General features: G+C 40.6%; 1 protein-coding gene across 2 annotated transcripts in view; it reads right to left on the reverse strand.

Moving 5' to 3' along the window:
* The window catches only part of CELF2 (CUGBP, Elav-like family member 2), a 777369-nt gene that overhangs the window by 461087 nt on the left and 290126 nt on the right, over positions 1 to 26156 (reverse strand). The window contains exon 1 of one of the 2 annotated variants that reach the window (XM_019543721.1): positions 21000 to 21353. The exons of the other annotated variant lie outside the window; for it this stretch is intronic. Within the exon in view, the coding sequence (XP_019399266.1) occupies positions 21000 to 21052 (53 nt within the window). The 5' untranslated portion in view covers positions 21053 to 21353. Of the gene's footprint in view, positions 1 to 20999; positions 21354 to 26156 lie in introns of those variants that run through there. 2 annotated transcript variants of the gene reach the window in all.

Here is a 26156-nt window from a genome sequence, read left to right on the forward strand (position 1 = left end):
TAGCCAGAATTTGTATTTTGCTTTGGAGCAGTGTTACATAACATCCCCTAAATACGTGTCTCTGCATATCAAAAGCCTAAAATCTGTCATATTATAGGGGGACATTTATAGGCTATCTACTTCTGGCCAGAAATCACTGTATCCAGACTAGATTATATGCAACACATTGACTTGTTTAGAGAAGCAGCGATTAAAAAATCAATATTCTGGAATATGAACAGAATGGCTCTTGAAACAAACAGAACATCTCACTCCAGGCTTCCTCCCAATATATCTTTGCATTTTTCCCCAAGAAATGTAATTCTACCTTGCAGAGGAATCTGAAAGTTTAAGTGATAGTTCTGAATGATTACCATGGGGTTAAAAATTCACCAAGAGAGGCCTCATACAGATATTCAGTTTTTCCTGGAAGATTCACTGCTCTCCCAGGAGAAACCATGAATATATACATGTTTAGTCTTTCTCCCAGAGTCAAATTGGCCACTCTAGGAAAAAAATACTTGGGAACAACCAGGGTTAAACCACTCCTAGGAGAGTTTCTTCTGGAAGAGTGAATATCTGTACATGCCATGGCTTCTTTCATGCATTCTCCAGCATGAGCCCTGTACCTTCCACCCCTGGGAAGACTGCATTGCTCAGTGGACTCTGATGCCCCGAGGGAGCACCCCCCACACACTTCACAATCCCCATATTGTACTGCAGGGAAACACAGGCTGACCATGGGCAGTTTGGTCAGCCAGTGAAGTCTGTCCTGTGCACTACTGCCATCTGTCCATGGGAGCTTGCAGAGCATGATGAGATGCATACCTACGCCTCTCCCCCATGCACTACACCTCGGCTGCACAGCATCAGCACTGAAAGCCTTCATTCTTCAGGGCATTTGAATGTCTGTACATGAGGCTCTGGGTAAGTTTCTTTACCTGGGGAACAAACCTGGGAGAATTACCCAAGATGATATGAATGGTTGCCTATTCACAAGTTCATTTGTGTTCTAATTAGGATGCTCCAGCATCACCTCACTGTCATGTGTATTAAGCCCCGTGCATTTTAAAATGGCCATGGGGGCACTTTAGTTAACCTCATCAAATAGCCATTTTTAAACATACAGGGGTTTATTACATGTGATGGTGAGCTGTTTTAGAGCCGCTGTCCAGGAACCACTCTAATTAAAATGCCTCTCCTCCCCTGCTCTGAGCATGTGTGTAGGCAGCTATTGTGGTTAGGGACAGAAGTTACACATAAACCAGTCTACTTGATCACAAACTGGTTCAAATCTGTAAGACAACAGAAGTTCAGTGCACATAAACTGCTTCAAAATGTCTGAAACCAGTTTAGGATAAATCTGGATGGCTGTAGTATCCGAATTAACTTATTTAGGTGAAATAGGTTTATTGAATTTCCATCCCAGATCCCTTCCAGATTCAAGTTAACTCAGTCTCCTAGCATCTCAGGATTCTGTAGCACCTCCCCTGCAAACCATCCTTCACAAAGTGGGCAGGTTAGTCTTGGCCCAAGCTGTCTGCTCTAGCCCAACAGGAAGGTGTGCTCCAGCACCCCCCTGGCTTCTGGCCTGGGTCACTACAGGCATGTGGCTGCATTGCTGGAATCAACAGGGAATGTCTATTCACTTGCTTATTGGTTCAATCTACGTAGCTTAAACTAATTTACAAAGACTGAATCAATTCAGGCTTGGGCTTTTTGACTGTCTGTACTTGGCAGTGTGTATGCGTCCTAAGACACAGTAACCAAAAGTTTATCCAAAATTTTTCTGTGAATTGTTTGAAGATTTCATAAAAGTTATATTAATTCATCTCCTCTACTAGTTCTAAAAGTTCCTGGTTTGCAAAGACCAGAAATTTCTGAATTGTCTTGTTGCATGTGAATGAGATTATGATGCATTTTACTAGAAACTAATTTTCTAATATATAGCTCCCATGATCTCTCTTAAAACCATAAGGACAGAAATTAGTCTTTTGATTTATGTGCATCAGCATTACGTATAAAAAAAACTGTCCCTCTGCAGAATAACCTGTTGAGTCACTGCTTGGATTTATAGAAACCCCAGTGGGCAGAAAGCATAACTTATAAAACAGTTACATCCCTCCCTACCCTCCCTAGAAAACACCAAACATATATAATCGTTGCCCATGAGTATTGGCTTCAATCTTATGCAAGCCTCATCTGAAAGCACAAATCTTACTTACTACCACTATTTGAAATATAATACTTTGGCCAGCTTCCCAACTAAACCACTGACATTTTGGAGAGCACTAGGAAATTCGGGCAAGGCGTGCAAACCCAACCTGTTCCAAATGAACAAGTATAATCTTTGCCAAACAGAAGTTCACATTTAGGTTAAAATGCAATTAGAAACTATTAAGATATGGACAAAATACAAATACAAAAGCCCCATGTCCCAAACTTTCCTGAATTAGCATAAGTGGAATTCTGGTCCAAATGTTCTGACTCCTCTCTATAGGATAAATCAAGAGTTTGATCCAACCAAGTGTTGAATATAACCAAACCCTATTAAAGTCAAGGATAATGAAAGGCAACTGCTACCTTGCTGCAGGTGCCTTTGGGTAGCAAGAGTCCCCATATCCCTATATCCATTAACCTTGGGGTGCCTAGAACAATAAACTGGTAGGTTTAATTCTGCCTCAGTATATCTGTTAAAGACCAGATTGGCTTGCTAAACAAGGGTGCTGAGCATTTTTAAGAGACAAATGGGAGATAATCGGTAAAGAGCACTTCGGCTAATAGCCTTGGTGGATTCTGCTTCATCTAAAATGAAAATCGGAAAACTTGGCTGCAGAACTATAATTTTTAATTCCTTTTCTTCTTAAAAAATGCATACTTCAGCATAACACTGTCTCCAGGACAATCAAAAAATAAACAGAAAGGTCTCCACGCAGCACGCGATGATATGGGTCTCTGGTTTGGCATAGATACTTCTTTGGTAAACAACAGCATAAATAGTGTGTCTTGGAGCATAGTGTTAAGGCACGTAAATAATACTGAATAGTTCATTGTTCACAAAAGCGCCATTTAGAAGCAATAACTCTTTAAATACATTCTCTTTAAATATGCTTTTATGTTTATTGCCAACAACAGTCATACAATTTTTTTAGGCTGACCTCCGCTCTTCCCTAAAACACATTTTCAACTCATTAAGCAGCATAGCCTAAGCTTCCCTGACATCCTTCGCTGGAGTGAAGTAGCAATTTTTCCTTAGTTTCTACTGCATATAATTCAGAATTCTTTACCATAGAAGTTAAAGTCAGCAAAAAAAAAGAGGGTGATGTCTCCACTCAGTTTTGAGAAATGTTGTTTGGATCATGAATGATATTCAATAAGGGGAAAGAGAAATATCACAACCAAAGTAGATATGAGTTTTCAAAGTATTCGAGGCTCATTTCAGATAATTGTCAAAACTACTTTTCCAACTCCCGTGAGGTTGGAAATCTCATGTGGAGAGCCGTACTTGCAATATTTACTTATTTCCCGTTTCTGCTCAGCATGAAATATGTGAACTGTCCAGAACTAGCAGCTCCAAGAGTTTACATATAAGGAAAGGTCCTTAAAATCATGAGTTAGAGAAAAAAAATTAAAATTTTTATAGATTAAAGAAGAAAAGTATTATTTTGTCCGAGTTTTTGAGCCTTTACTGTGTACCTCAGCCATGGGTTTTAAGCTTACCTCTGTACCTATGAAAGAGAGAAAATTACTTTTTGAAACAAAATTAAAGTGGAAGTTCACACACTTTGTGGGAGCTAGGGCTTTAACTTAAGCATCAGCTATGGTGACACCACGAAAGTTGCAACACTGGAGTTTCTTTTGTGGTATTTTTGCTCTTCCCATCTCAACTAAAAATACCAGGTACAGACATGTAAAAAAAGGGAAACAATATTTAAATGATGTTCCCAATAATTTAAAACCTCAGAGACAGACAGGTCTATACTCAATTTCATCTTGGGGTGAATATCAGTTCCTATTTTATTGTTGCTATTTAGCATGCAGCCACGCTAAGTTTGGAAGTGCAAGTTTAGATGTGGACTCTAGAATTTGGATTTTGAGGTTTTATTCAGTCTGTCACAGAGACGAGGCTACTCAACAAAGCTCTAATCCAGTTTTTGATCCTGATGGATCTAAGCTCCATGAAGTGGGAGCATTTATTTTCAGGTCATCTTTAAATCTGAAAGTCAGCTTGGTTCCATTATGCATTTTTAATGTGGGGAATAAATAAAAAAAATCACATAAAAGGACAATCATTTAGGATTTCCAAAGAAAGTTTTCTGCTTGAGTGTGTAAATCTGTTATAGTAACTGATTCAAGCTAGAATAGGTAGAAATCAAGCAAGGCAAAACAGCAACAGTCATTTTTAACCGCTCTATGCACACATTGGAATTTTTGACCTACCGATTTTTTAAATATTCCCAAGAGGGAAATTGGGCCCTCTAGTTCTGGAAATGTTTACTGCCACCAAAGGAATGACTTAAGTTCCAATACGCAGCCTTTCCCGGTTGATCTAATACAACACATATCCTTAGGGCTATGTTTTGAATTTATCTTTGAACAACGCTGGCATCAAAGATTAAACTCCCCACAATGAAATAGGAATCTTGTTTATAAACAACTTTACTGCGATATATCAACTATGTGCAAGCTGTTAGTATGGCTATCTGCCACCCAATCAAGGTTAAAAATGAACAGGCTTGAAGCTGAAACCCGATACTCCATTATTCTAGCAAACATTTGGTTACGTTGGCCAATTTGTTACTCGATGATGGCACGGTGTACATCCTAGCGTGCTGCAGTAATATCACCTTCTACGGTGATTAAAGGAGAAGATGGTTTATTTCAGCAGTGCAAATTCTCCCCAAGATACCAAGAGAAAAAACACATTCCTAATGTGTGATGTGCCTGAAGACCCATGCAATTTGCATCTGTTTTGTATACCAGCCTAAGCCACACAACCACCTCCAGTAGACAGGTCTCCACCACAGGTGCTATTACACTATCTTACAAATAAGTAGCTGGTAACAGTCCGTTTTCATTGAGCAAACGACTATGCCAAGATGAAACTGGTAAGAAGCCAAGACCCCACCTGCCCAATTTATACTACCATACAGACGTTTGTGATTTTCCTAAAAGTAACTCTACCCTGGGTAGTGTGACTTGCATTGGTGTAAGCCATGCGTTGTGTGGCTGTTCCACATCTATATCAGCATAAAGGCAGCTTGCATCAGTGTAAATGGGTCACATGTCCACAAGCCTCAGGGAAAAATGCATCTTTCATTTACCTAAGAGCATTAGAAGTTCTAAAAAAACCTGGAGTTACTTATATTGGGTAGAGAGAACTATGTCTTAATGCAATATAAAATTGACTCTGGAATACTTTGCCACAAGATATATAGCCAAGAAATTGCTTAGGAAAACAGAAATCTATTTCATAGCAATGTCATCTTTAGTAACACAAGGTTATCCGTTGTGTAAACAGATCAACAGCCAGCATCAAGAAGAAATTTATGCTCATATTAGATTATTATACAATTAGGCTCAATTTGTGGGCTGTGGCTCTCTCATTGGAGCCGCAGACTGGATCAGACCAGGAGTTATGAACAGAATACCAGATTAAATCAACAAGTACAAAGAGACTGCAAGAATCCTATAATGGACAGTTATGGGTCACCTGCCAAATAGAACAAGTTTCTTCATAACCTCAGACAGTTCGTGGTTGGTTGAAACATGAGAGTTTATATCCCTTCCAATTCTTTTTAATCCTACCTAATGTACTGCGGGTGTTCTAATTATCCATATAAATCCTTTGTTGAATCCTAAGCATTTAGCCTCAGTGATAAGTACTGGCACTATGTTTCATGGGATAATTGTTCTGTGCATAAAGCAGTAATTTCTCTATCATTTTAAAATCTGTGGCATACCTCTTCCCTCCTCTCCCCTCCGTGTTATGACGAAGGGTGAACGGCAGAGCCCGTTCACCTTCTCCAGTGTCATCTTATCATATATTATTGTATTGTGTTGTCTCTTCTCTAAAACGATAATTGTCCCAATCTTTCATTCTCTACTCATAAGGAAATCTTTTCATGCCTGTAATGACTAGTCGACCATATTTGGAACCCCTCTATTAGAAGTGTATCTTTATCATCTTCCTAAAGGCATTCAAACTTGGACACTACCAGACAGAAGACAGGGATTACCATACAGGGGCAAATGATCTATTCCAATACATCAGTCCTTAAATTTTTGGATTGACTAGAAAACCACTGTCCAGACCTTCACAAGACCCACTATACAGGCATATTTTAAAAATCAACATGAGCAGACTACATTTCTAATCTTAAAAAACAGCTCAGTGTCATTGAACTAGTTTCTCCTTCCTTATTCCACCCTCAGTGGATTTGGTAGGCTTGTGCAAACATCCTGTGTGGTCTGACTTGCAGTAGAGTACACGAACAGATAAAAATACAGAAGAACAGCTCTTTCGTCCAATCTGTTCTGTTTTGTTACCCCCAAAACTTGGAATCCAGCATTGCTGCACATCCAAATCACTGCCTTGTTATGCACGTGGCTCATTTTCATCAAAGGAACTAAATCTTTTCTGAGATACTTTTAGAGTAGCTGCTTAACTTTAATCCATAACCTGATATCTCACATACACTAGACCCAATGTTTTAATATATGGTCACCTGCAGAGAGTTTAATAGCAAAACAAGGCAGTGAATTAGCACAATGGGATTAATCTTAATACTCAGCATAGGCATGCCAAGTTTCTCTGTTCTGCAGATTATTTTATCTATTGTATATATGTACTTCACTGATAAAACTGTCAGCTTATAAATCAGCTTTACAACTCATTTTTTCCACAACACTCACAAGTAAATGTTTATTAATTTAGAAAAATACTAATGTTACCATCATTTTCAAGTGTCCAAATAAACTTACTGCATAATTTTACAGCTGCAGTTTACTTCCTTCTTCATTCAAATCCTATAATTTTTTTACCACTATGCAGTCAGGTCACATGCAAAATGACATTGTAATTTTCCCATTACTATGGCTTGTCCCTCTCTGTTTATATTGTATCACACCTAACATGTTTTAGCTGCTGCAAAAAGAATAATTAGCCATTTTAGATGTATATTATCCTGAATCTCTCTTTTTAGCAACAGAATTGAAGTAATAATAGAGGGGGGGGGGGGGGAGGGACCCCTTTAATAGAAAAAGGGACATAACATTTGAATAACTAAATTCCCAAATATTTTTGATACTCTCTAAATTTTCAGTGGTTCTCAACCTTTTTAGATTCAAGGCACCCCTCATTAGACTTAAGGTATCCCCTGGCTCTTACAGCCATTTTTCACTCCTTTTTGACCACAAAAAATAATAGGGCAGATTTTCCTGTTTCAAAGAACGAAGGCCACAAGAAGTCAGAATGTTTTTAACACTGTGGATTCCTATGTGAAATCTTGAGTTTTATCCTGTGAATTGTGTGTACACCTAAGGGGGTGCACACCACAGCAAGCTGGTTGAGAATCGCTGCTCTATACATTTCAATTGGTAGTCTTAGGTGGGGCTGTTTTGGCAGGAGATCCTTTTAAGCAGACATTTATATAACTGATTAGAAGTCGAAAGCCCACTATCTTTTTATGGACGGGGGAGAAAAAAAGAGAGCGATTACATCCAATTCATTCTTCTAAGGGAAAGGAATGTATTCAGATTCCCAACGATCTCTATTTAAAGCTCTGATCTACCTAACCTCAAGGCATTATGTAACAGTCCTTTGGAGTCACAGTCATTTTAACTGCTCTGACAACCTAACCTCTAATTAATAAGCGGTTTTATGGATATAGATGGCAAACAGAGCAGCACACTGCCTACAGATGTTGATGCAACTCTCCCCATATAGCTGTGGGATCAAAGCTGTGAATAACAGCAGCCCCAAAGCTCGACATAGGAAACAGAGTTACTGTAGGTTAAGCAGATGAACTATTTTTGCATGGGAAGAAAAATACTGTCTGTAAAATCACACAATTTGGACTGAGGCAGATGTAAAATGCTTAAGAAAACATTTACGTAATAAGAACTCCCATGTCAAGGGCTTCAGGTTGTTTCTTGCTTTCCAATACTTGACGGTACCGTGCAGTTTGCACAGCCACAATCTCCTTCTAAAACCTGGGGCAGCTTGGGGTTGTCAGTGCAACATGCTTGTTTTATGAGTCTGCTTGAACAATAACTTAAAGAGCACAAATAAGTCAGTTGTCAACTTTTCTTACGTTAGAATAAAAGCCCAAACCCTAGTGAATTAAAGCTTATTGTAGCTCTATCCCCAGAAGCATTTGGGAGTGCAGACTGCAGATGTAGCATACACAGAACTGGACATCAACAGGACTGAAATAATTTATTTAACAAGGGCTCTGAGACATTTCCCCACCCTAGTTTTTACTTAGGGAAACTTCCTGTTTGAAGAGAGAGAATCCTTTTAAAAACCCAAGTCCAGATTCTTTTCTGCTGTAGTCAGTCTGTATACTTCCAGCAAAGGCAAGGGGAGCTCGGTCAGCTTACATCAGCTGGGAATCCACCAGCAAACAATCGCACTTAGGGCCCTGCAGCATTTTTGCTTGAAAATTCCCCATCGGTTACATGTTCTTAAGTAACCGTATCCTCAGCATTGAAACACTGCCCACCTCCTACACACACACCCATTCCAGACCTCATCTATCCTCCGAGTCCATGCAGACACTTTAATTATAAAAACACTTTTGACCATAGTTGCCAACATTGCAACTGCCGCCAGGCATCATTTTCTCAATCCATTGGATGTTCCCCATGCTAAACAGCACTGGCCATTGGCAGAAACAGAATGCTTAATGTTAAAAGTCCCAGAACAGCTGCCTAGTATACTGGCAAGGATCAAGAATCCCCATTTCTCGGTTAAAAGAAAGAAGAGGAGGGCAGGTTTAGGTTGAACAGGAAATGCTTGACAACCCCACGTCACTGAAAAACTGGAGTAAATCAAACCTTAAGATATATAACGAGGTTCATTTACACAGCTTTTCTTCTTCAAGGGATTTTTGCCCACTACAAGCTATATTAACCCAAAGGCCTGAAGCCACCTCTGTCTGAACTGCAGCAGCTTGTTCAGAACAGAGCAGTGCGAAGGTCTCCAATCAAAAGTGAAGTTAGCCTCATCATATTAAAAATTCAGAAGGGAGGGGAGATCTCGATATTGTTGATGGAATACAGTTACTGAGAGCTGCCTTCACCTGGTACATCTCTTTTGCAAAATGTCTTCCATGAAAAGCACAATAGCGTGGTGACACGCACATCATAAATAGGTTTGGGGTTTTTTTGCACAAGCTTGTCGTGCTACATACACAGAGGAACTGCCAAACACAAGAATGACCCTTAACCTTCAAGTCCCTTACTAATCCCCTTGCTATATAAAAGTTCCTTAGTCAATGTGTTCTGCTCCTTTTTTTTTTTTTTTTTACAAAGTGGAAAGGAAAGATGTACAGTTAAATTATCATTTTAAGTACTTTGTCTCTATAATGATATGAACATGGTTACATTCACCATTTCAATCAAAATTAAATCTTTCCGTCAAAACTGATTCAATGGTCATCTTAATAGTTAAAGATAGATAAATCTCTCTGGTCTAAAATTCAAGTCTTTTTTAGGCGGTATGATCATTCTCTTAGACGATGTTTTTACTTCCAAAAGCTTTTCCTGCAGAGTTCCTTGGGCAACCATCTCACTTTCCAACAAGCAGGCACTATCTAAAGAGATAAAAAGATTCTTAAAGATTAAAGATGACAGGACAGCTGATGATTAATATTCAGCATCTAAACACAAGTTGTCAGCTGTGATGCATGTGTTTCTCCAAAACCTAACTCCTTTTCAGAGCCAGCAAATCTATTCACTTGTAGATCCATAATATTCCACGTGCGGGACCTCAATTTTGCATCTGAGCTGAAAGACAGCATCCTTAGCAGTATACATAGGTATTGATTTAAAACTGACTGTGGAAGAACTACTATCTCCTGAACCATCAGCATTTCCCCTGCGTAGGCCCAATGCTAGGGTGGAGCAAAGACAGAGCTGGCATCTCAAAATTACACCTTTTAAAGGATGTGCATGAGTATACTACCCACCACCTATTTAGGCTAAGAACAGACAGTCTAAAAAGCCCGAGGCTGAATCAATTCAAGCTGCACGGGTTTCTCTAAACTCTATAGATTGAACCAATAAAGAAGTGAATTTACATTCACTTTTGAATCCAGAAAAGCAGCCAAATGCCTGAGGGCCTCTTCTCCCCACTCCCTCCCCACAAACCTCTAAGGGTGGGGCTAAGCTGTCACTAGATGATGCTGATAGGTGGAAGGGGGCAATTCCCCCTCTGCATTGGCAGCAGGGCTCAGGGAACCTTGCCGGGGTGCAGGAACCCCCACTGAGGCATGGGGATCTGGGCTGGCCACGGGCTGGAGGGACTGTTCCCCCTCCCATACGCACATCAGACTCACGCAGGACAAGGGGGAAACACTCTCACCCGAGGGATTGGGGTCAGGGCTGGGGGGTGCGGGAGGTCAGTCCCCCCACTCCTGCCCCTGCCCTACCGAGCTGACAAGCACAGGCAGGCAGGACGAGGCTTTGCTGCCTCAGCTCTGTAACAGCCCAGGGGCAGGGCCGGTCCGCTCAGCTGGAGCAGTCAGCTTGGGCTAAGGCTAGCCTGCTTACCCTGTGAGGCGGGGTTTGCGGTGAAGATGCAAAGCAAGCTGGGATGCTGGGGGACTGAGAGTTAACTTGAGTCCAGGGACATAAGTTTTGACAGACTAGTTTAACCTAAATCAGTTAAGTTTAATACTACATTTATCCAGGTCTGTCTTAAACCCGTTTTGGACATTTTGAAACTGGTTTATGTGCATTGAACTTCTGTTTAAACTGGTTCCCAATCACTTAAGCTGGTTCATATGTAATGACTGTCCCTAGTTTCTCAGTGAAAGTATCCATACTGACTTATTTGAAATAAATCCATTTTCTATCTACATGTGGAGATAGTGAACAAGTATGTAAATCATGAACAAGGAGGGCCTAAAAGCATCAGATCTATCTTAAATTTGCAGTACAAACATACTACTTGTAGAGAAAGGTAGATTTAGGTTGGCCAAAACAATCTGGGTTTTTTTGTTTTTTAAACTGTGGGCACGTCTACGCATCGCCCTACAGCAATGTTGTTACTGCACTGTGCTTTAGTACTTTATTTTGGAAGTACTAAAGCATGGTACAGGAACTGCCCATACTGCTCCATACACATGGCTAGTTTTGACCGCTGCTTCACGGTAATGGCACACTAAAATGGGGAAGTGCGCTGCTACAGTGAAGTAGCTGCCGGTCATATGCAGACTCATGTGACCGCTTCGGCAATGTAGCGTGTTGTATGGCAATGCAGGGTGACATGTAGACGCACCCTATTTTAGCAAATAATTTTATTTTCATTTTTCTTTTAAAAAGTCTAAATCTTTAAATTTTGACATTTGCCTAAATTTAATAAAAGAATTAAAATCCTGGAAAAGACTGAGATGCATCGAATTGCAGGCCAACCCAAGTCTTTCTCCTCACAGCAGATTTTTACTTTGGCCCCGAAATCTGGGTAGCGGAAGAGGGAGTAATCGTTTATTTGTCCAGCTCTATAGATCATAACAATACCATCTTCTATTGCTGGTCTAGGACAGTGGGGGCTAATCTTTATGACAAGTGTGCCACAAATCAGCCTTGCATCTTCCAAGTACCACTCTGATCATCACCTCCTGCCAGATCCGCTGTTCTGCTTTCTATTTCCTGCCCTCTTCATGGCTATGCTGCCTGTCCCCTCCCTGATCGGTCACGTGTCCCACACAGAAGCTGCCCATACCACTTATGACATGCATGCCATAGATTGGCTAGCCCTGGCCTAAAGCATGCCTTATAGTAATGTCAGCAGCATTTTAAAAAAAGGTGCATCTCAACTGTACCACCCCCTTATTCTATGATAAACCCAATGTATTATAGACACATGTTATACAGCAAAGGAATCGGGATCTAGGGAATCCCTTCATTTTTCTACACTCCTAATAAAAGATGTTGTCTTACAAACCAAAGAAAAGCACACAGAAGTTATACCAAGTAGGGCTGTGTGAAGCTTTGGTTCCCAATTTGATTTGGCAGAGATTCAGCCCAACTTGGTGGCCAAATCTGAATAGAATCAGAGGACCCCTTAATCTCTGTAAATGGATTTGGAACCCTCCATATTGATTTGGAGAGATTCGGACAGATTCTGCCAGATTCCACGATTTGGACATAGATACAGCTTTAAATGTTTTTTCTACTTACCTCTATGTAGCAAGGGCTCTGAACCCTGAGATGGTGGGGCAGATCCAGCATCCCACAGAAACACGGGGGACCCCCAGTGTGCTCAGCAGCAGACCCGGAAGTGGAACAGAAGCACTTCTGATCAACTTCCCGGTCGACCCGGGAGCACGCTGTGGGGGCCGCTGTGCCCCCCGGCTCGGCGACTGTTGCCTCCTGGGTCTGGGGGGGCACCTAGGGTCCTCCTCTGGCCAATCGCTGAGCTTAGTGGGGTGCAGGGGGTCCCCCAGCGCGCTCCCTGGCAAAGCTGGAAGTGGATCGGAAGTACTTCCAGTCCACTTTTGGGTTCACTGCTGAGTATGCTGGAGAGCCCCCCACGCTCCTGTGGGACATTCCATGCACCCCAGCACCACGGCGATCACAAGCCATGCCTGCTACCTCAAGGTACGTAGAAAAAAAACTTTTAAAGCTGTGCCTGTGTCCAAATTGCTGATTCCCTGAATCAGCATCAAATTTTCAGATTTGGATTTGGCTGAATTGAAATCGGGGACAGTGATTCATATCAACGGATTGAATCATTGTCCCTGATTTGGGCTGAGTCTGAATCTGAATCGAATAGAGCCCGTTTCGCAGTGTCCCTAAAGTGCAACTCATAGAAACTGATTAAGGCTTGAAAAATACAGTGCATACTGACACAGCACTGAACTGGTGGAGTTTGAAATAGAACTGGGATAGGAAGTTAAGACCTTGCAGGGTAGTTTGAGGTTATGTGATACCTGTGGGTGGTTTGAGGAAGCCCAGAGTTCCTGATAAGAGGTCAGTGGTAGGAGGAGTCAACTATATTTCAAATTCCTACTGCATTCAAGTCTAGCCACTAATAGTACGCAAAACAGGTGATTTCCAAGGTGCATGGGCAAATCTGGCTTTAAGTGGCACCTGACGCTGCTGCCATTGGAATCAATTGTACAGCTCATACTAATGGTGAAGAATCAAACCTTAATGAAAGGTAGTCGGTTGTTGCCATGTTGGTCTAAGGACATAGACAGGCAAGGTTCTTTGGGCAGATGTGATGTCTTCTTTTAGACCAACTAAATAGGTCTTTGCAAAGAACTTTTTCCCAACTATTTAGCTGATCTAATAAAAGATATCACGCGTACCCAAAGCATCTTGCAAACCTTAACGAACATTTTCTTTAGCCGCTTCCCATATATCTGGTTGAAGAATTTAAAATAAAAAAATTATATTAAATAGTCACAGGCTAGAGAGTAAAAATAACTATGATCTAGTAGTTCGGGCATTCAGGAGTGGCAATATCTAACTGAAATCCCAGCTCCAAGGAATGTGAAGTTAAATACCTTCAAACAAGAGAGACCCACCCAGAATACTCCATCAGTCAGTGGTTCAAACAGTACCCTGAGAAGCAGGAGACTTTGAACTAGAGACTTGAGCCTATCACACAAAATGTGTGTGTATACAAATTAATTCTCAGACCAAGCCATGCCATTTGCAACATTTATAAAGGCCCCAAGTAATCCTATGTAAAACAATAAGTATTTCGTTTTAGTAAATCTTAAAAGAACCACTTAGATATTTGAATGCTTATATAAACTTTTGCCAAAGCTCTTAATAAATTTGAAGAACTTTAGTTGCCCTCAAACTTGAAATGCTGACCCGTTTGAAAACAGTACCAATGGCTTTTAGAGGGTGCAAGGTTCTGAATTCATACTGAATTATGCATGACAAACAATGATAGTTAAAATGCAACAACTTAAGAAAAAATAGGTTGAAGCTTTAGAAACAAGAAATAAGTGTGAAAGCAATGTATTTAGCAAGGAACTCTTCAACAGAACACATATCAAAATGCGAGGATATTACTTACAGAACAGTTATGTAAGAAAGGAACTTGGCTTTCACAGATAATTGATAGAGTACAAAAATCCATGTAATTGATATTATGAAGTCTTACAGAAAAAGAGCCCACACCAGGCAGTTCACCTGTTGGAGCATTCCCTTCTGGGTAAGACATTTTAGAACACAGGGTTCAAAAAGTCTCATTAAAAGGTTTGAAAAACATGCGGCGTTTGGAAAATTCACGTAATTAGGAAACTCCGCATGTGTTCGGTCCAAAGAAAAGAGGGAGAAGAGATGTTATAAATAAACTATTGATGGCTTGATCTCATTAGATCTAAATTCTGGTAGCAGCAAGGTAAAAATGAAGTATCTGTATTATGGTAGGCATCTAGTGATGCAGAAATCAAGACAAGGTTCCTCCTGTACTAGGGTGCTGTGCAAAACTGTAGTTTGGCCGTGAATGTTTTAAATAGGCAAGATGGATATTGTCCACATTCTATAACTGGGGAACAGAGAAGCTCATAAATTAAGTACTCATCCAAGATCACAGAAGAAAACTGTGGCAGAGCAGAAAATTGGAAACCCGAGTCCTACTCGAGTACTGTAACTACTAGGGTTATCCCTTCTTTCCATGCTATATCTGCTGCTGAAATCAATGGAACTATGATCTATGAATTAAAATTAGGCAATGGAAATAACCAAATGTTGCAACAGCCATGATGGGGGATAGTATAAATAGGAGTCACATGGCTAAACTTCCAAATAGCCCTGATAAAATTTCGCATGCTCAAATGAACAAGTTATGTAGTCAACTCGTTTTCAGCCTTGATTTAAAACAGGAAGGCTTCTGAAAAGGTTGTAGAACTGTCTCCTTTAGGCAATGGTAGAAATCCCATTTTAAACTGGTGTAGCAAGTATGAGAACATTTTATCTGGAATAATTCTGCACTGAGAAAGAAATGGACTCCTTGGACAGGATTCTCCCTAACACCAATTTGGTAACACCTAACTGCTGAATCCCTAACACCATTTCTTAGTGTAATAGATTTTTCTTAATAAATTGTATTTCTTAATACATTTTATTAAGAAATAAGAAAAATACATTTCTTAGTGTAAGAACACCTAACTCCCTAACACCATTTCTTAGTGTACCAGTATCTATGTACTCTAGCTTAAAATTCTCAATTGTGTCTTTCATTTAACCCTGTAAGAGCCTTGTCTTGGCACACAACTTGAACTCAAATACAGAAATACTAATTCAGATTGCACTGCCAGTATAGCTCATTGTGCAATTAGGGTGCAATTGTACAAACTCACTAAGCAGGCAAAACGGAAATGATCTAAATATGGGAGAAAGAAAATATCCTTCAGCAGCACTGCGTTTTGCCTTTGATGCAAGTACTTTTCATTTTACTTCGTGTTACATGCCTGACCCAAGAACAGAAGGGGCCTGGCTGTGTTATATTTCATAGATTTCATAGACGTTAGGGCTGGAAGGGACCTCGGGAGCATTATGGTGCTCCTATATTCTATTTATTTAATTTTACAAAATCCCAGAGAGCTTGCGAAAATGTTGTAACTTCCTCTCAGCTGCTGTCATTTGTGGAACTGGCTCCGGCTTGCATGACCTCCACAGGCATCTCTGAACTTGATAGGGCCTGTATTTTCAAATGGGTTAAATGGGACGCATTTTTTTCCATGTGTTTTCAATTAACAGAAGAAGTATACGCCCTGTCTTCTTGCATATTTATTTCTCTTAACAAACATATTGTGGCAATTACAAGGGAAATGAGGTCCAAAATTCCATTATCTGTTTTTCAGGGTAGTGGTAGACTCCAGGATTGTGTTCTACACTCAGGCCCTTTTTAAGGGTAGGTCAGAGGACCCTAAAGAGAAAGAGGAATTATAGACAAATTTCTTTCAATGGTAATTCCATGCCGATTGTCCAGAATGTACTAAAATATTCCATCCACTTAATTCAAAAAACATAATAGTCCTCTCCATCACCCTACTGATGTCCCCTCTGTTGGTCCTACTGAAATGTAGAGGCAGAAGTAAAATCAGCAGTGACTTCCCTATCCAGTCCAACTATCTTTGCATATTATTCACTTCCATAGGCATCTCATTTTAACAGACAGATGTGGCAGGTACACATGGCACAACACCACTTGCAATTAAAAAGTATCTCTGGAAAGTCCCAGGCCACAAACTGAAATAGATAACTGCCCAGGCTGTCCTTCAAACCTCCTTCCCTATTTTTAAACTAAGCACCATAGACCAACTAGATTTCTCTTAATATGCTGGCTATTATCCAGAGAAAATCCTCCACAGTATTGTTGGTTTTGTAATCACAAATGAAAAACTGGAACGTCGTCTTCTCTCATTCACCAACTATAACAATCCAGTGCTTAGACTCCTTCTTCCATGAAAATCCAAACCTATTTAGAAACACATTTGGAAAATTTGCATAGGGAGAGACCTCACCGATATTTTAATTGTGAATGGGGGGTTTGGCTGTACTACAAGAGCCCAATTCTGTGGGACAGATTGAAAACAGCTACATTACACATGTTCACTACAAAAAGAGCATGTTTGTAAGTTAGCCAATATGGATTCACTAACTCCTTAAAATCCTCGGAAAAATCAAGGAACTTTGTAGCTTTCGCAAGAGTTACTACATTAAATTCATGGTACCATCTAGGCCAGTGGGGGCCAACCTTTTTTCATAGGCGTGCCACAACCTAAAACCCACATGTTCCCGGAGTGCCACTCCAACCCATTCTCACCTCCTGATCTGCTGCTCTGCTTTGTGCTCCCTGCCTCATCTGCCACCTTCCACAAAGAGGCTCTGCATGCCACCTGTGGTACACATCCTGCTGCCACTTGTGGTACACATCCTGCTCCAAGCATTTAATTAATTTGCTAATCCTTGTGGAAAAAAAAAATGACAAAATGCCTTGACTTTACCTGGAGCTAATCTGAGCTAAGAACACACTTTATGGTAGAGAAGATAAAGCCTGAAGTTGGAGCCAATCTCACGTATTTCTCAGAGAGAAGGAATTCAGAAGAGTGCTGCTGTCTGCCTGAGCATGTGTAAGTCTCTATCCTTTATACTGCAGCATGTATTAACTTTGAAATTGCAACAGCTTCTGTTCAAGAAGTACTGGTAATATCGCAAATACCTGACAATAGCTGTTGCTATTTACAGTGTTTTCTCTGTGTGCGGGCGTGAAATGTTTTTCTTAGGGCCCTGTCACCTGGAGCACTTAGCACATGCTTTATCTGAGATCGCAGTTAGCATTATGGTGCCGTATTAAAGTGTTCTGAGTGGCCTCATGGTAATTCTTACTGCGTTCTCAGTTTGCTCTGGATTGGGTTGGAGCTGCAGGACCCTGCTGCCCTAGCCCCCCTACCTAACCTAGTACTGGATGCTGCAGCTTGCACATCTACCTATGAAGTACGCAAACCACACACACAGAGCCTGTGCCCTTACCACCGCATGCCCAAGCCTGCCTAGGCCAGGAGTGCTTGCCCCTGGCACACTGGGCACACTAGGTCTCTGCTGCAGGCGGACGGAGGCATAAGGAGCTGAGCCTGGGAGAGGGACGCCTCCTCCCTCTGGATCCATGAACTGGATCTGGAACCAGCTGGGTGAGAGGGCTGGGACCGACAACCAGCTGATTGCCCCAGCCCTGGCACTGCACCAGTCTGGAACTTGTCTTACCGCTGCGGAGCAGTTTGACAAAAGCTGACCACATTTCTTAATATGATCTGGGGATGCTCCTCCCATGAAAAGTCATCATGTTGGTACCATGCGGTCACACTTAGCATATATTTAGCTGCTTGAATGCATGGATGCTTGCCATTTTAAGAGCAGGTAATGTGTCCCAAGTTTAACATGGGACATGGTCCTTACTAAGACTCTGTGTGTTGTTCTGTGGAGATTGGGAACCCATTCATCAGAGTTTAACAATATAACACTTTGAGTGATCCTGAAACAGAGAGAGAAATGTGGCCTCTACTGCAGCAAAATGCGAGGGGAAAGGGGGCCTGCAATATTGTTATGCGGCTTCGGTGTCCCCCTATTCTGTCCTATTTCCTCTCTGAAATCCCCTATTAGCTCTGCAACCTCCACTTGCTGATATCCCCTCCTAACCCCGATGTAGCTCTTCCCACCCTTTATGTGTGTTGGCCCGACCCATTGAGTCTTGATGCTTAGCTGGTCTGTTTTTCCGTGTAAATGTGGTTTTTCCTATACACGTAGCTATTGTCCACATCTGAGCTGGCCTGAGACACGCTTACCTCGTTTAAATCTCTTCCAAAGAACCACCTCTTCTGATACCCTAGGACTGTGGTTCTCAAACTTTTTGAACTCGAGGCACACCTCTGTAAACTTTCGGGAATTGAGTGGTCCCAATTTCAAAAACGAATTAATACAATACAGGGCTTAATTCCTTACACAGGGTGATGGGCAATGGGGCTGGAGCATCACTCAGGCCTCACTTATCTCCTCTGACCTTGTGGCATCCTTCAAAGGATGTGGCAGCACCGTAGGGTGCCCCAGCACCCTGGTTGAGAATCACAGCCCTAGAACTTGTACATGATTGAGTTGGCACGTTTCTTGCAAGTTTCATGGGAGGGAGGGAATTTACCTATTAAGTGGAAGGAAGAATGAAACTTTAATGGGAAAATGGTGTGAACAAGTAAAAGAGGTTGAAATTTAAAAGAAAGAAACGTGAATGTAACATGTTTTTTCTTGGTTTGGTCTTTTGTTTAAGATTCAGACACAAATAAATGTTTGGATTCATCATCAGCTGATCACTTTGCCTACATGCATTCTTAACCCTTTGCCTGCATATTATGTGTTTGGAAAATGTAATTGGTATTCCCAGACCTTAAATTATAATGCAATGTACATGCAATAAATTGCAAGAATGTGTGATGAATTAATTTAATCATACACCCTTGCTCTATTAATTCATCAGCCTCAGGATGTTAGTAAATTGGCTTTTTTTTTTTTGGTTAGCTTAAGACATGTTTCCTCTACCACCATCAAAATGCTGCATTTCCTGCTCCCTCCCCCCCACCCCCCACGAAACAACAACAACAACAAACCTTCATCCTAAAATCCAGGACAGGCACAAATCAGTCCACCTCGAACAACAGACACTCTTTACCCCAAAACGCATTAGCTTTGAAGTCCACAGCTTTAATGCGCAGCCAGTCCCACCTAACTTTATTAACATAGGAATACAGCTTTAGTAGCTGTTGTAAAATTATGTTTCAAAGAGTTTATCTTCTTAAAATAGCTTTTCTGTAACTCAGGTGACATGTAAAAACCCCATGGCGGTGTTGCAAAAACATTTTACTAGCATTCATTTGGAGTGACTTGAGTAAGTAACTTCAGATGTTACTCCCTTCACTCCAAACCCTATGCCAATAAACCTCACAAACTACACTACCATATTTTATGCCTATGTTGCATCCAATATCATCATTTCTGCCCTGGATTTGGAAAGTTCTCTCCTGCTTAAAAGTAATTTAATATTGTAGCAGTTAGCTGGGTGGAAAAATACACCGGAGCTTTTTGAAAAGCGGCAATCCTAGGTGAGAAAGACCCAAAACAAACTTACAGTGTATCTGGATGTGCTTGTTCTCACACCAGCGACAGGCATATAACATCCTAGCTAAGACCCAGATAACAAGTGGCAAGTTTCATTTCTGAAGATACACTCAACACCTTGTAAGTATTAGAGAACACTTCCAGAAAGGAAGTGTGATTAAAATAGTGCTCAAGTTTTGAACTCATTCTGCAGTTTCCAAATTCATCACCAAACATATCAGCACTTCGAAAAGATATATGCCAGAAAGGTAAAAGACAGGACAGTATATGAGATTATGGGTCGTACTCCTTTGAGAAGTCTCACACAAGTATAATAGCATGGTGTACTACCCTGTGTATTAAGAGAGGGCATAAAAACTGGAACAGACTTATGAGATTTAAAACTGCCTGGATTTCACCACTCAGACCTAAAGGTGCCAAAACATTCAACAGAAGTTACCCTAAAATACTCTTCAAAGTTTTACCATTCAATTCGTTCAACAAACGTACAGCTAAAATAGCATCAACCAGGACCCGGTAAATGGTCGTGACTTTTAAAACAAAACTTTCCCAACCTCTGCACACCAAGTCAAAAAGATCAGGGAAAAAAAAAAATGTGGCAGTTACAATTTTTCTGTTTGTCACTGGCTTTGTTAAATATAGGGCAAAGCAAGAATCATGAGCAAGTTGCAAAGACCAAACCTATGCCTTAGAGAAACAACAGACCACTGAAATGTTCAACAGCACAAAATAAGAAAACAGCACATTTGTTTTCCCTGCAAGAACATCCATCCTTACTGATCAAGTTTTGCACCGCCTCTCGCTGATTAAAAGTTTCTTAAAATGCTCCCTTTGGAAGCAAAGCAATGAAAGCAAAGAGTTAATCCTGCTGCAGTATCAACTGGTGTTAGACTTACTATTAACTTTAATTTACAGAGTAATCTCCCTTTAAAAAATGATTACTTCCTTGCTGCACTGTAACATGGAGAAGTATATTTTAAATGCTCCCTGGAGTCTCTCTAAACATCTGCTTAAAGGTTTTCTGTATCTTAAAGGGATCTAATTACCAGAAACTCCTCTGTTACTTAAGCCCAGGGCTCACATTTCGATTATAACTCAAGTTCCAGTTAATTTGGGGGGTAAACCAAGATGACTGTACCAAAAAGAAGAAAATACAGGCCTACCTTAAAACTTTCCAGCTTTTCAGAGGATCCAAGTCAGAGATTATAGAAACCATTGTATAAATAATAATGATAAAAAAAAAAAGCTGCGGAGAAGGCTAACCACCAAAAGCAGCAAGTACTCTGCTCAGTGTGGGAATGACAACGGCCCCAGCAGAGCTCTTCCTACTTCTCAAGCTGATAAGCACTTGTCCCAGCTTCTCTCCACCCCCAAAATCAATCTTGTGCTATATTGCTTCACAGTCCCAGTTTCATTTCTTCACCACTACCTTTTAAAGCCCTTGTAATCTGCTCCAACTGATCAAATTTGACCTTTTTGTAGCCCACTTTATTCCAAGCACAGCTCTCGGTTAAATCTCTCTTTATTAACACCGTCCTTCTTGGCTTTCTTTTGGAACAAACACAGATCAAGCTTGAAGCCTCTAGACTTTGCCAGCAATCATTTACAGATTACTGCAAACTGCAGCCTTCTCCTTTTGGGTATTTCTTCTGCTTCTGAGGTTTGCTTTCATATTTTTTTTCCAAAGGTTGTTTAGGATTTCCCATCCCCCATGCTTTTATTTTCTATAGTTTAGATTCTGCTACTTCAAGAAGGGTCTTTTTAAAGCAACTCCGCACTCTACGTACACATCTCTCCCATTTAAAAAAAAACCCCAAGAAAACAAAAACTCCAGAACCTTAAAAATTTGGCTTTGTCTTCTTTTGTATTTTTTCCCCTCAAATATAACAGCTCCGTAAACTTAAGCTCCAATTCAAAGTACCCTGGTTTCTGGACAAGGCTCCTTGTTTTTTTTGTAGAACAAGCTTAATTCAAAGTCAAATGTATCCCCATAAAAGCCTGAAAGGGCTTAAAGGTGTCTATTTCAAATCCTTCAAGCCAATCTCATTTTTTTTTCTTTTCATCTTTAAAAAAAAAAAAAAGAAGATAGTATAGCATTGTTCAGATTACTAGAGTGCACAGCATTCTGACAGCACTCTTTTGGGCCAATATGCTATTTAAAAATATATATATATGAATGAGTGCTTTCTTCGTATTTTTTGCACAAACGTTTTTGACATTGGTTTTTTGAATGTGTCTGTCTATACGTTTTTTCTCCTCTTCACACCTTCCATTCAAATAAAAATGATTGTCCCCCCTCCATCAGTATTGATTCACTGGAGGAGATTCTGGAATTCCTCTAATGAAAATGCCGGCACTGGACAGAACGTGCGACTGTAGAGCAAACCTCTGGAAAGGGCCAGGCTGGCCCAAATGGTGGATATTTCCCCAACCATGCATTAGTAGAGGGACATCCTTTGTTCCATTTTCCTCATTCCAAATTATGCTGTCTTCCAGTAGAAACAACTCTCAGCGAAAGTGAGGAACAATTTGCATTTCTAAGGCAAGAAAGTCCAGTGAGAGAGAGGCTAGCCTGGAACTTGAGAGACTCATGATAAAGTCCCTGCTTCTCCACAGATGCCTTATGCAAGTTCTCCTCTAGTTCTCCATCTGCAACATGAAGGGCGTTTGTGCCTGAAAGCTTGCTAAGCAGAATTTTTCCAACTTTGAGTTGGTCTAATAAAAGATACCAGATTTACCCCAAATACCTTGTCTACGCAGGAAACGGGGCGCTCGTTTGGATAAACACATTAAAGATAGTGAGGTGGTTAGGTAGTTTGTTAATAAACCCATGTAACTGCTTTACGTGATTAGTTGCCCTCCTTTAGAAATCCAGTCTGTTCCTTCCTTCCATGGCAGGACTGCCAACTGTCCATAAGTTAGTAAAAATTAAGGATAAAATTCATACAAAAATTCAGCTATCCATAAAAACTCTAAGCAGTTGGATCTGATTGAAGATCCCCGTCCACAGTAAGCTTGGTGCAGTGTTGAAGGACAGGTGGAGCACAGCACCACCACCTGCTGTCCAAGCAGGAGTACAGCACCCTGCAGGGAGTATTCTCTATGCTTTGTGGAGAGTCCTTTTGTCTGCCTAGAGCAGTGTTACTCAACCAGTGGGACGTGTAGATCACGTAGGTGGGACTCTTTTTGTCCTTTTAAATTTCCATTAATGATTAATATAATACTAAAATGCATGTAAATGTAAAAAATACACTTCTCAGAAAAAGTGGGGTTTTGTTTTTATCATGGTGGGACCAGGATTTTTTGACAAAATGGTTGGTGGGACACAAGGCGCAAAAGGTTGAGAACTACTGGCCTAGAGTGTTGCTGGATTGCAGGTAGACATTTTTGGAGGTCTGTTCCAGGATGGGTGGGGGTGGCTGGTGGGGATAAGGTTGGATGAGGCAGCAGGATGTGTTTGGGGCATCAGGAGGACCTGGGTACAGGAGCAGCACAATGTAAAACCATTGCTGCAGTCAAACAGGATTGCCAACCCAAGAAAAAAATACGGAAACCCTTTTTTTTCCCCCAATGACAACCAAACTAACTTTTTTTTTTTTAATTTTTTTTTTTTTTTTTACTGTGGTTAATGTTAAATCCTAAATTTGAACCTAGCCCTTTTAACTAGGATCTTCCAGCAAGGCAAGGCCTGGCTGAAGAATTACATTTACATTATTTAAGACATATCAGTAAAATGCATGCTAGTAAAAAAGTTTGGTTGTCGGCAGAAAGTTTGCAGATTGCAAATTTAAGAAAATAGTCCCTTGGGTTGGCAACCTTGTTTCATGGTTGTGGTGAAGGAAAATTCATGTTTCTTTGATTCTACCTAAAGGCTAAATTACACATTCCCTCTTTTCCTTCTCTCTGCAAGAATGTGAGCTTCCTGGGAGTCTCTTGCTAATATAGGGGCAGCACATACTCCTCTCCCACTCTTTCCACTTTACCTCACTTTCAAATAAATCCCTTAAACCTGCCCCAACCACAGTTATATCTACTCCCTCACAAGCCTCTCACTGTTTAATTCATGTTAATTACCAAAATTAAAAAAGGGTAATTTTTTTCACCCTAAGCAATGTTTCAGAATTGGGTAGGGAGAGAAGAAAATATCCTATCACCTCAAACTTCCTTTTTTTCCTTCTGTATCCATCATATCATGGGGCTTTGTCACATTATAAAAGATGAATGTTACATAGCTAAGGCTGGGAGAAGGGAAAACTAGTCTCACTCCAGGTCCTATTCTAGGGCTATAAATAACTTCATCAGTTCATTATTGGCCATATAGCTTACATAAAGATGGCTCTGAACCAAACCACAGGATAGGAGAACCTGTATATAGCATTCCAGTCCTACTACTGACATAGCATAATGCCTCATCTACACTGAATGGAGGGCAAGTAACATTACTCTCCATTTTACAGATTAGGAAACTGAGGCCTAGAAAAGCAACTTGTCCAAGGCTGCAGGCTCAATAGCAAAACTTGCATAAATAAACCCTCCAGAACTGCTGAGCCCAATTTAATCTCCACATCTGCGAAGCCCACAAAGCCTAGCTTACGTCGCACATAGTCAGTATGTTTCGGGCTTTACTTGCACTCATTTTTGCAAGAGTCCGGCCCACCCTTGGAGAGCATTTTATAACCTTCTTCCACTGTCTCTACAGTAAAGAAATATCCCTACAGTCAAGAAACATATTTCCTTTCTAATTTAGACTTGTGTAGGGTTATTTATATTATTTTCTTCTTAAACTTTTCCTCTCTGGAAATAAAGTCAAATCCTTCTTTCTCCTGACCTGACTGACATTTTGCCAATTTCTCTCCAGCACTGAAAAAAGCAACTATAAGCTTTCTAAAAATAAGATGAGAAGGTTAAGTTTAGCAGAGAGAAACTTGCAACAAGCAATGGATTTTCCAAAACAGCCTCATGCATTTGACATCATCATCATCATCATCATCATAATAATAATGGTTAGCTACAATAGGGAGGAAAAAACAAACAAGACCAAAAAGCCCTGGATAAAATAATTTGCTTCTCATTACTGGACTTTCCCCTCGTTTAGCCAAATTCCTGCGTAATTATGATGTCTGATCTTTTACCCTTCTAAATTCTTTTTTTTAAATAGGAAAAAAAAAGTCAGTGAACTTCAGCTTGCTCCCCATCAAACAGACAATCACAGCTGTAAAATATTACAAAGTAAAATTTACTACAGTTAGCCTGGGGGCAATAGCACTGAAAGTTTCCTCTACCTGCTGAAGGATCCCAGCCTACCTGTCAATGCAATTCAGGTCTGTCCTTGTTGTAACATGTATTGAATGCAGCACCAGAAAGAGGTTAGCAGTTCTCTGTTAATAAGCAGCAGTCTTCCAAGAATTTCTTTGGTGCTAAAAGATTTTAAAAACCCCAATACAACATTCACATGCACAAATACACAAGGGGAAAAAAACCCAAACCAACAACCTCAAAATAGTGTCCCCTTTCCTGGCTGAGATAACCACATCTGCTGTAAGCACTCAAAAAGTTTCAGATTAGTCAGCTACAAGCATTTGCAGGTCAAGTGCAGGACAAAGTATCACAAAAAAAAAAAAAATTATAAAGGTGACAGTTACTGAGTGTATAAGGCTGATTTTATGTCAAAATGAATTTTTTTTTCCAGGTGCTCATTCATCAGGGACCTGTTGCGCTATGTATTTAATTGTGTCGGACAGCAAACAGCAGAACAAGTGTACGCAGCAGCGTAGTTCAGCTATGCAGTGCTTTTTTGCAGGGGATCACACCATTCAAAAGTATTTGAGGGAATCAAGGAAAGAGTCTGCCAAAGCAATCAGTTTGAGCCAGGATAACCAATAAATAGGTTATCAGACAGCAAAGGAAAGGTGTGGATGAGGGTCATCTGCCCTTTAAAGCATCTTCCCACCACTCATATTTCTTCTCTCATAAACATGTCTCAGTGCTCTGCATGCAAAGAAATATTAGGTTAGAAGAAGCTTGGGTCTCTGCCTCTTTTTCTTAATCATTAAGCCCCCATTCTCTCTGGAGGGAGCCTATTGTGAAACAAAAACTTATCTATTCAAGTGTGGCCTCAAATTTAGTTGCTGTCTGCTGCTGCCTGATAAAGACTCTTCTTCTGGCTATTTCCCCTCCCACATTACCAACCCCCATCCCCACAGTGCCGAATGGCTCTCCTTTTAAGCAATGCAATGACTAACTGAAAATGCATTCCAGTACTTTAAAAGCAGCCTTTCTTTTCCTGTTGACCAGCCAAATGTTTTATAGTTGGCAAGGCA

Source organism: Crocodylus porosus, unplaced genomic scaffold (genome assembly GCF_001723895.1).
Source record: "Crocodylus porosus isolate Cpor-Errol unplaced genomic scaffold, CroPor_comp1, whole genome shotgun sequence".
In the NCBI taxonomy this organism is placed as follows: Eukaryota; Metazoa; Chordata; order Crocodylia; family Crocodylidae; genus Crocodylus; species Crocodylus porosus.